General features: G+C 44.0%; 1 protein-coding gene across 9 annotated transcripts in view; it reads right to left on the reverse strand.

The window, feature by feature from the left end:
- Positions 1-8,535, reverse strand: part of dysf (dysferlin, limb girdle muscular dystrophy 2B (autosomal recessive)) — a 59,455-nt gene extending 50,920 nt beyond the window's left edge. For 4 of the 9 annotated variants that reach the window (XM_035519685.2, XM_081694609.1, XM_035519682.2 and 1 more), the window contains exons 1-4: positions 8,220-8,535; positions 2,370-2,425; positions 1,921-2,012; positions 1-35 (exon numbers count right to left, since the gene is read on the reverse strand). The exon at positions 1-35 is cut by the window's left edge and continues 71 nt beyond it. In XM_035519685.2, the coding sequence (XP_035375578.1) occupies positions 1-35; positions 1,921-2,012; positions 2,370-2,425; positions 8,220-8,307 (271 nt within the window). In that variant the 5' untranslated portion in view covers positions 8,308-8,535. Of the gene's footprint in view, positions 36-1,920; positions 2,013-2,369; positions 2,426-5,916; positions 6,268-8,219 lie in introns of those variants that run through there. The other 5 variants (XM_035519684.2, XM_081694608.1, XM_035519681.2 and 2 more) reach the window with 2 other exon arrangements.
- Positions 8,536-11,430: the final 2,895 nt, after the last annotated feature.

Here is an 11,430-nt window from a genome sequence, read left to right on the forward strand (position 1 = left end):
CATCTCTTAAAGACACCCGACATTCCCCCAGAAACCTGTGGGGTGAGCACAGATACGTCTCATTGCAAGGATCTCACATTGAACATTTGGGAGATGTACCGCACAAAGGCACACGCAGACACACTAGATTCTTTAACAGATACTTCACTGGTTAGTCACGCTGTCTCAACATTCCTCACCTCGTGCCGCTGTCTGCTCAGAGAACCATTACCAAATACTTCTGGAAGTATGTGTCTGCCTGACACATGCTAGTCTGGTCAAAGTGAGCCAGCCACTGGGAACAGCTGGGGATTCATTCTCTCTTTCTTTTCGCTTTTTATTGACCCACGCTTGTTTATAAAGTAGAAGTGATAAGGAATATTCTTTCATTTTAAACTAATGTTTTATAGTAACAGAAATAGCGCTGAGTTTAAAACCTATTTACAAACCTATTTAAAGAGGCCTAATATTCCCCAGTAACTCTGGCGAGCCCCGTTCTGTGGATTCTTCCCTTCTATGCCACTCTTCCTTCCTCACGCACCTCTTCCTTCTCGAGAGTCTCCAGTAGAGCTACGGATGTCACAAGTGACCCTAAACCTCCCACACAGTGACCTTCTTTATGGAGGACAGCATTTGTCACGGTTCTGTGAGGGGCTGTTTCTACTGATCCCAGAGCAGCAGTTTATGAATACTCCGGTCATGTCCATAAATTCCATAGCTGCGTGATTAAAGCCCAACCACGATGTGAAGGAAACCAAGCCAGCAATTAAAACCCATAATCTCTGACTTCCTTCAGAAAGCATGTTGACCGCTAGGTCATCAGCGCTCTGAAGTGAACACCCTCTGACAGAAAAAAGCATTTCTTAGTGTGAACATGCCATTTTTGTTGGAAAACAGATAAGTTAAAAGAACGCTATAAAAAATCCAGGTTTCTGTGCATGTTTCAGAAGGAACAATGGTCTCTGATTGGTGCACACTTGGGGATTTAGAGTGGAACAATGCCTAATGGGATATATCATTACTAGAGGAAATGCCTGGCTGGGCCTTCTCGCCACTTTAGATAAACAGAACTGATGTCTATGGAATGTGCTGTAGGAACAAACCAAAGGCACTTAGGAATGATTTATGCAACATCTCCATAAAAAGAAGAAGAAGAAACAATTTCTTAGATTGCCATGGACTGGTGGAACCCCACTTGAGGTCAGCAAAGCTGCAGGCTGGCTCAGAATTGCTTTTGGGTATAATCAGGAAGCTGGACGTTTGGTTAGTTTAGACCCCGCCTCTGCCCACCCCACGTTCCCCAGCACGGCAGACTCGGTGGCTGAGGCAAAGCTGTTTCTCCTCAGGCAGTCATAGGCACACACAGTGAGAAAAAGCAAGAAGGACATTGCAGAGGCTTGGACAGCATCTGTACTAACGGCCATCTCTGCATTAGCTGGGAGTCGACAGACGGCTACAGACCTGCCGGCGTGCTGTGCGTCATGCTGAAGGTCACTGAAGGGTGTGTGACTGACTGAACTGATTGATAAGATGATAAACACCCCGATTGGATAATGTGGACTTCCCGCCTTAAATTAGTCTTTGCCTTTGGAAAACATCCATGCCTGGTGCTTCCAGGTCCAGGAAAGGAGCCCAAGCCTCTAGGCTCCGATCAATCCCTTGTGTTACTGCATATCCGTTTTCTTACCAAATGTGCATGTACTCGTATAGCATGTACTAGCACCGCTCTGTTCTTTTCATTGCCAGCTAGTGAGTTCTAGGAACATTTGAAAGACTCTTGAAACCTAATTGGCTGATCAATACCGACACGTGGGATGTTAATTCATTTTCACTCGCCTGCGCTGACGCGGTAAATAAGCCTGTCGGTCCAGCATTTCCTCACTCGCTAAAACACGCATGCAGATCAAAAGCAGACACACACACACATGCACGTGCGCATACCTGTTTCTTCCCACTTTCTCATGGTCCTTCACGACCACGTGCAGCTCAGCTGCGGAGTCTAAAGGCACTCCTTTAAGATCCCATTCAAAACCCTGCCAGACACGGTGGGCAGAAGAGAAGGCATCAGAGAGAAGACTGTGGAGTGACATGAAGAAATGTTCTCCCCCAGTGACGGAGGGGCCACTGAGGTAACAGTATCACAGCACCTGTGGTAGTGCTTGATGTAGCCTTACAGAACCTAATTTTTCACCAAGTAATGAGGTAACACAACTAATGCTGTTTGCTATGTTCAGCCCACCATTAATGGTCCATCGTTAGACTGCTAAGGAGAAATACTACATGTCATTAGTTATTTTTTAGTTATTTTAGTTATTATCTTAGTTATTTTTGAAATAATTGCATTAATACTCAGTACTGTTATTAGAATCTCAAACATGCAGATAACCAACCTCATTCCATACAGGGTTGACATTGTTTTTGATGACTTTGGTTTTCTTCTTACACCCTAGAGGGATAAAACATATGGAGTATCATGTCATTACAGGTAGCACTCAATACCTGAACAGGCCCTGAAAATAAATATTTAGTCCACTTTAATTGTCCACCTTAATTGTCATTGCTACTAGATGTTCCAGAAAGTTAACCCTAAAAAAATAGCTGTGAGGTTTTCTCACAGTATCAACAACAGAAAAAAATAAATTGCAGATGTTTATGGCATCATCATTATTTCACGCGATAAAACATGTGGGTCAAATTGTTCCACATATAATTGAAGGAAACACATCTCTTAAAACGGGAGGAGAAGGAAGGCTATGCACTGACTTCCTGTCCACATAGGAAGTGGCGTTTCTGGCAACTTTATAAACAGATCTAAGTCTGAGACTATACTGAAGGGTGCCTTTCCAAAGATTGACGTTCATGGCTTTCAGTGGAACTGAATTAAATAAGCAGTTGAATTAAATAAGCAGTTGAATGCATGAAAGTGGATTATAAAAGTAAGTTACATATTACAGAAGACAGTTCAAATCCACAGGCTCGTCTCCTGACTTACAGAGGCTAGTTCACGGCCACTGGTCCTAAATCAAAACCATGACTCGGTCAACATGTTTTGTCCACTGAGCAGAAAAGAGACAATGCATAACTGGAATGCCTCCACGAGAGGTGCTTCACTTCCACGTTAATGGTTGAGGATTTGACATTGAAAGCCTTAATTGCATCTCCCATATTTCCATAATCCTCAATCCCTCCCCCACCGTCCGTGTGAATGCACATATCAAAAGAGCTACAAACACTCCATTTCCACGTCATGCAGTCTCGCCAGGGTGCTATGAACTAGTTCAGGAAAGAGGTGTTTACCTTCCTGTTTGAACCCTGGGTGGCAGGGGGAATAAACGGGTAGACATACATCATACTAGACATTTTGGAAAACTAATCCACAATAGCCAGGGCACGTCTAAAATAATACCAGTCTTGAAATCCCAGCCCAACGACCGAACAGCAGGAAAGGGCAAGGTTTGACAAGATATGATAGAACATAGCCGTAATTTGACGGAATTACTGTGACCCTGAAACAAAGGAGCCAGGTTTTGTGGAAATCCTAAGAAGCAGGAAATCACATATGACTCCCTGGCACATCGGATTGGAAGTAGAGAGCTAAGCACAGGCTTTCAGTGGTCCTTCAAAGGCCCGGACACAAATCAAACCGCATAGTTTGAACCAAAGCAGACTGGCTTTTGAATATGATGCTAAATATGCTAATACATGACTGTCTATCTCTCTCTGTTAACTCGTCCCAACTACCTTCAGACCTTTTACTCTTTTTAAATTTTCATATTGAATAATTTTGAAGTCCAGCCTTTATCATGCAACACATCTATCTATCTATCTATCTATCTATCTATCTATCTATCTATCTATCTATCTATCTATCTATCTATCTATCTATCTATCTATCTATCTATCTATCTATCTATCTATCTATCTATCACTCTCACTCTTTCACTCTCCCTCTTTCTCAGTGCAGGATGATTCAAAGTCTGATGTCTACAAATGGTGATGGCATTTAATACCATGTGGGAGGAAACAACCCTGCAAAATTTCCCAGTGGTATCTGTCCCTTCCCCAGCATACACACACAACACTCCCAATTTGGAGATTATTCTGCTTTGAGTTTGCAATTTCATCTCAGTCACAGTATAACTGAATGGCCTTCAAAAAATAATGAAAATCCCTTTTACCCAGTAAACTGTAGTAATGGCAGTAGTTACACAGTGCTGTGTTTCATTACACAGTGATGGCCAAAGCCCGATCCGCACCTCGAGTACTTCAAACCTCAGGTACGGCTCGGCTTGAAATACCTCGCTTCAGGTCTCATGGACGACAAGCATCGAGACTATTTTGTGTCCTGGCTCCAAGATGGTGGAATGAACTCCCACTTGCTGCCCGGACAGCAGAGTCCCTTACAGTCTTTAAATGCAGACTGAAGACCCATCTATTTACAGAATATTTAAAGGACAACTGACACTACTTCCATATTGACTAACTAAATTAATACTTATTGTAGGGTATTGTTTGTTTAACAAACTCTAGCACTTATTGTTTATAGCACTTATCATTGTTTAAGATAGACCTTATGTATTTTGCACTTTTAGGTATCAGCATTCATCCCTGTATTCTACAGTGTTCTAGTTCACTGGTATGTTGGACTCTAACCTACTGTACTGTACTAGGATGTATTGTATGAGTAAACGACAAAGCACGTTTGTAAGTCGCTCTGGATGAGAGCGTCTGCTAAATGCCATAAACGTAAATGTAAATGTAAACGATGCATACTGACATCGAACAAACGCGTCGCCACGTAAGCATTCATACAATCGTCCGTAGCTCCTGCATTTTTGACTACTGCCGGTCATGACCTGATCAAATTCCACAATGTGACATCATAGCATGTATGGAAATGTGGGAAACCAGCAAAAACAAAACACTGAAAAATCACTGCGACTAAAACATTTGAAACTATTTATCCAAAGGCCGGTGGAAAAAGACCATACACCAATATGTATTTACCAACATTTGCAAAATGCAATATTTGTATGCTAACCTATATTTCAAGGGGATTTTTTTTTAATGAAAAACCTCCATGATCCCAGTTTTGTATTTCAGAGTCAAGAGACAATCTCACTTGCCATTTAGATTCGAGGGCAGTGAACTCAGAACACGCTCTGCTGTTCAAGTTATCAGCCATCCACCTCTTCACCGTTTCCAGCATGAAGAGAGAGTCAGGGAGCTCTTTCTCCCACTTTAACAGAGCCTATGATATGATAGCCCATAATTACTTACAGAGAGGATGTTGCTATAGCAACTCAGAACACAAAAACACCCTGCCCAACACATACATACCAACACATTCTTATGCATTGGTGTGTAGGAACAGGAAACAAATGACAAACACAGGAACTGCTAGTCATCTCGAAGTCTGAGTTTGTCTTACTCATTCTTTCCACTGGGAATGGGACAGAAAGAGACGCTCTTAGTTTAGATCTAAAGTGCGTCCAAGCGTATCCCTGTGCTGTATATCGCACAAGCAGACGACACAAACAGGCAACCAGATAACTGCTGTATCTGTGTGACGTGTTGTGACCGAAAAGCTACCAAGGATGCAACCACACACCTTTCCAGTGTTTTCGGTGACGGCCCGGTTCTCCGTTCACGATACGCCAGCCATAACTGGTATCACAAAACGAGTTCTTAAACCATTACCAGCAACAACCGGGTCCCTGATTTTCTAGTCGCATCGCGCGTGAGCATCCTGGAGGTGTTGTGCCGTTTCAAACAGCGTCGGCCTTCCTAAAAAGCACGGCCGAGGACGCCCCGCGCAGGACCACGCCGCCACGTTAGTCGTGGACCACCGAGTCCCGCGAGCCTGGGGCTCCCGCTCCGCTGTGACATCAGCGGGTTTGGGATTAACCGGACGTTCTCGACGACACGGCGCGTTACCTCTGAAGGTGATGCTGGCCAGCGGGTCACTCTGACGATCCCCCTTCTCCACGTTCTTCACGTGGGTGGCTCTCTGGAGCACGCACTTCAGCATGCTGCCACGGCAACCGTCCGGCTCAGCTGTGCGGCGCCCAGGCGGCCGCTCTGCACATCACGCGACGAGAGGAGGGCAATGGAAAAGGGGCAGGCGCGAGAGCGCACGCAGTTCCTTCCTGCCGCGGGCAGAGGTCCTGGACACGGGTCCTCCAGCAGGTGTAGTCCAGGGGCGGGACGGCTTGCCGGCCTTTGCTCACCAGCGTTTCTCACACGGAGAGGTGAAGTCAAGTGGGAACTGGCTGGAAGAAGCTCACTCTAGACCAAACTCTCCCGTTACCCAGCCCTTAAATCCAGAGGAAGTCTGGACATTTCCTGCTGCCTTGTCCTGTCTCATTCTCTCTCTCTCTCTCTTTCTATTTCTCCCTCGCTCTCTCTATCTCTTGTTTTCTGACGGAAAATTACAGAAATTATATACTGTATACTGACAGATTAATAATAATTTACTACCAAAGAAACAAATATTAAATAATAATCGCATGGGACATCACACTATGATAATGCAGCAGTCGCGCTGATTATTGCAACTTTTAAACCGTTTGTTTTTAACATTGTTTGAAAGCATGTGTGAGGATTTGAGAGCTTCATTACCAAACGCACTGTCGAGTGGTTCCCAGATCTGGGCTTTATTCGGGTATGAAGCACCACCTGCCGCCTTGCAAGGAAGCCACCGTCACACTAGGTGGACTAAAAAAAACCTAGACGTTCCCACTGGACAAAAACGGGTCTAATCCACTCTGAACCGAACAAGATTCGTCCACTTTAAAATATCACTAAACTGCCGTCCACATCTAATAACAGACAATAATCTTTTTATAAATGAGCTAAAGTCATGGATTATTAATCCATGTAAGAAAACAGTTATTCAGCAAGGAAATGAGTCACTTGTTATCTGGCTCAGGATGAGGTCCAGGCCAAGTTTCATCAAGCATACATAGAATGTGGAAGGTCTGCTGAAGGCTTTGTTTCATTCATGGGTATCTGAGGTTCTCAGCATGCTGCTGTCAGAGATGTTAAACTCTGATTTGAAAGTGACATTCCACATAATTCACAAGAGACAGTTACACATCATACGTTACAGGCTGTATGGGAAATTCTGACTTAAAACCTTAAACTGGTTTCAGCATTGATATAACAACAGCATAGAATGTATGGAAGTAAAAAGAACACCTCCTTTTATTTGATTGACAAAATAAAAATAACATAAAACACCCATTTTGATCTATATATCTGCTTTCAAAACTATAAAACCTGAAGATCTCTGGTGTTCCGGCCTTTTTAAATCTCCGTGCATGATTCAGCACTTTTCGCGGCATCGGTTATCGATTCTTGCAGCCAAAAGGGCAGCCATGATGAAAAGTTACTACAGGCATCCTCTGCGGTAAATGAACAACATCCAGCAACAGTTTGATAAACAATAACAACAACAACACTATCCAGCAATAACAATAACAGTCTTGAATACACAGAATGCTCTGTAACATTCAGTCACTGTGCATTAACAAAGCCTGTTTTCATTTTGTGAATGTGGCTATTTTATGTTTATTGCTTAAGGCTGCTTGGTAAGACCCCTTCTTGTGTGTATTGTGTATTTGTTGGTTGTACAGACCATCGTACCGTTAAGCAGACAGTTATGCGTTATCAACCTTGGCACTTGTAACTGATATTACTAATATGTAAACGCGGAAGCGAATCAGATTGAGGCTGCATAAGAAGAACCACTGTGGTCCAGCAAACACTGATAAATCACATGTTGTCAAAGAGCAACCGGCAGAAAGGGCTGCAGATCGGAATCTTGTCCCGGAAACTGTGATCACATAGCACTGCTTGCAACTGCCGAACCATACTGCAGTTCATACACACACACACACACACACACACACACACACACACACACACACACACACACACACACACACAGTGCCACATTGTAACTGGACTCCCCTGCATGCCCCACCCCACGGTGACAGAAAGTGAGGGAGGAATGACTCTCTGTCACTTGGCTTTTCCAATAATAACCTCAGCTGCCGAGGTGCGTAGGAACGTGTGGAGAGAAGGCAGAGAGAAAGAGGGGAGCAGGAGAGAGGAGGAGAATGCATGAAGTATCGCTGGGTGTGACCGGGACAGGTCTGCTGGCCACAAGTAAAGCAACGGAGTGCCCGCACACACACACACACACACACACACACACACAAAAGCCGCCACCCTACCTTCATACGTGACGCGGCAGTAGGCATCTGAGACGTCCTCATCGTGCGTCAGCACATTCTGGGCACAAAGGATAAACACCCGCAGCATGAGGAGACAGTCGGCCCAACCCTGGCCACCTCCAGCCCAGCCCAGACACAAGCGCCTCAGAACAGCTCCCAGCCGAAGGAGGAGTGAGAGAGAGAGAGCGAGAGAGAGAGAGAGCAGAGAGGAGTAGCAGACGAGGACTGGGACAACAGCTGATACTTCTGGTGCTGCTGCCCTGCCGTTTAAACGCACACGCACATACTCTCTCTCTCTCTCTCTCTTTCTCTCTCTCTCTCTCTCTCTCTCTCTTACTCTCTCTCTCTCTCTCTCTCTCTCTCTCTCTCTCTCTCTCTCTCTCTCTCCACGCTTAAAAGCACACCAACCCTTCAATCACAGATACTAATGTTACTTAAAGGAGCAGGGCTGATTTGTCCAGCAAGTTTAAAAACAAAACATGAGGAAAAAAAGTTGATTCCCATCTCCGTGCTAGGACTGCACTGGCACCACGCAGAGAAACAAACTGGAATAAGTTCCAAAAAAAAAAAGGCGTTCTCAAATATTTTGGGAACAAAATCTTAATAAGTAATAAGTAAAGCTCTGTTCACAGTGTGCCCAAACACCATGGACATTAATGAACATATGCTGGCCAGCTTCTGACTGCAATGACCTCCACTCATAAAAAGTCTCCATTCAAATAAATCTTCATATCATTTTACTCTTTACATTAAAGCTGTTTAAATGTTATCTATGGCTGCTGTGTTTGTCCAGATAACAAGCTACCTAGTTTAATAGTTCAAGTGACTGTCAAAGTCTGTCTAGTTGTGTCTAGTTAGACAGTCACTTACCTAAGAGAGCTACAATGCACTCAGTGGTGACGTCTCCTGTTGTCAGATTTACCTCAAATTCCCGGAGATGTCAACAAAATGTGTCCAGACACAGCTAAGAAATCAAGCCTCTTTCCTGAAGCACATCAGTGGATGTTTTCCCTAGGGAACGACAGCTACGAGACATTTGCGGGATGGACTTGTGATCTAGTTGGAGCAGTCAGCTGAGCGACAAGCGATGGGAAACCTCGACCAACTAGAGGATTCGGTTCCAAGGTCACATTACACCATCCAACAGAACGATAATGCTGCTGGGTGCCAAATAACGCTACGACAGAATGGATTCACAAAAGCCAAAATACAATCAGAGCAGAATGAAGCCGAGTACCTATGATGTCCTAACTGGCATGAAGTTTGGGACAAATTCTAAAGACAAATACTAAAGAAAATGTTTTTTTAAGCTATTTTTTTTGGTATTTAAAGCAAAAAGACAATAATGCTGCATTTGATAAAAGACAACGGCCCCATACAATTTCAGAAGCACGGCAGAATTCTACGCAGGTAAAGTAGTTAGGCAATTTTCCAGCAAAGGTTCACAGCCACGTTAGCCTGGACATAAAAATCTAATGACACCCAAACGCACTTAGTGATTCTCAAATGTAATCTGTTTACTAGATTACCCTTCATAGCTGAGTATGATTGGTTATCAGTACCTTTTTAGTGGCTTTGTCAAGAGTGGCAAATGGAATTCCAGGGTTTGAATCTTGATTGTAATTGGTCAGTTTACCTACCAGGGGAGGCCGTAGGCTTTAGCCATTTGGTTTGAATTGCTATTGTTGTTTGTTAGTGTCTGCTTATGACATTTTCTAAAATTACACCTAAAATATATAAAATTTATAAAATTATGCATAAAAAAGTTATGGATTGATTTTAAAATACAATTTGACTGCATTCTTTATGCATATTTAGAGCAAACCTTTGCGGTACTAGTGCTGAGTGCTCCAAGCTGTAATACTCTGAATTAACATACCTAGGTGATCTTAGAATTTTTATTCAGCCTGAGCAGATGTTTCCCACCCTGAGTGTGGGATATCTGACTAAGATCCTGCTTCAGGAGGCCTTTTCAAAGGTAATTTTGCCCAACGCGTCCAGCCATTTAGAACACAGCTAACGGATGACTTGAATTCTTTTAAAGATGCACTCAGTTATCTGCCACGGGAGAAACAGCAAAGCCAATCTTGCACTTTGACTACCAAGGCTGTAACCACACACCTTTCCATACGTTTTTCATGGCAATCCTAAGATTGTGACCTTCCCACAGACAGTGAGACATTCTATTACTGGGGTTTCTCCTTGACTGTGACCACAGGGTGTGAGTCAGGCACGCTAGAGGCACACCGAGCATTAAAAATGCTTTTGTGCTGCACGGTCCTCGTAGTCGTCTTCACTCAGTGGCACATAAACAAGCACGACTTTGTACAGGCTAGAAGGTCTGAGTGGGAGAAAAAACACTGACCTAAAGGTCCAGTGGGCGCAAGACAAAGATGAGAAAGAACAATGAATGAATCAACCAGCAAAAGCCCAGCGTGACTGACTGGGGCACAGCGCCGCCCTCGCGTGCCTTCTGCCCGTGGAGAATCCTCAGCTGGCTGATCATTTCGTAAGCAGCCAGCAGAGGGAGACATGACATCCAGCTCTTGGAAAATCACGCATTCTCATGAAAAACGCCTGGCATCGTGGGCATCCTGGAGTCGTAATTCCATGAACAATGCTGCCTTACACTTGAAAACAGAGAGAGTCTCTCTAGCGGTTGACCTTACCACAGGATTCAGTATCGGTTATGATGAAACCATCATTTGAGAAACTGCACATGCACTGATTGGCAGATACAAACAAGCAACAGTGGGAACCAGTGAGCATGAGTGAGCATGAGCCCAGGCCAATGGTGGGCTATTCTAAATAAAGGAACAGTGAAGTTACACAAACTAAGACAACCAAGAGCTCAAGAGATACCAACAAAAGGTTAATGCATTTAATACAGTTTAACTGGGATTTTAGAGAACAAAAGGAAACAAAAGTTTCGATACAGCAAATCCACGACTATTTGATATACCGCACGTGTCTTCAATCTCGCGTGATGCCCATGTCTGGAGGATCAGATGCTAAACAGCCCCGGTGTAAACTGATAAATAAGTGCAGCACATACACTGCACGGCTTCGTTATCTGCCTTGTTGGTCGAGGGCACAGGTGCTGCTCACTGATGCAAACAGAGCTCAGCAATTCCTCGTTCAGCTAAATGGAATTAAAAGGATTGTGTGGAAGACTCTAGCGAGCTCAGCTAAATCAGTTCAAGTTCTCCCT

The sequence above is a fragment of the Electrophorus electricus genome, chromosome 13, assembly GCF_041902795.1.
Source record: "Electrophorus electricus isolate QZ-2024a chromosome 13, ASM4190279v1, whole genome shotgun sequence".
NCBI lineage: Eukaryota > Metazoa > Chordata > Actinopteri > Gymnotiformes > Gymnotidae > Electrophorus > Electrophorus electricus.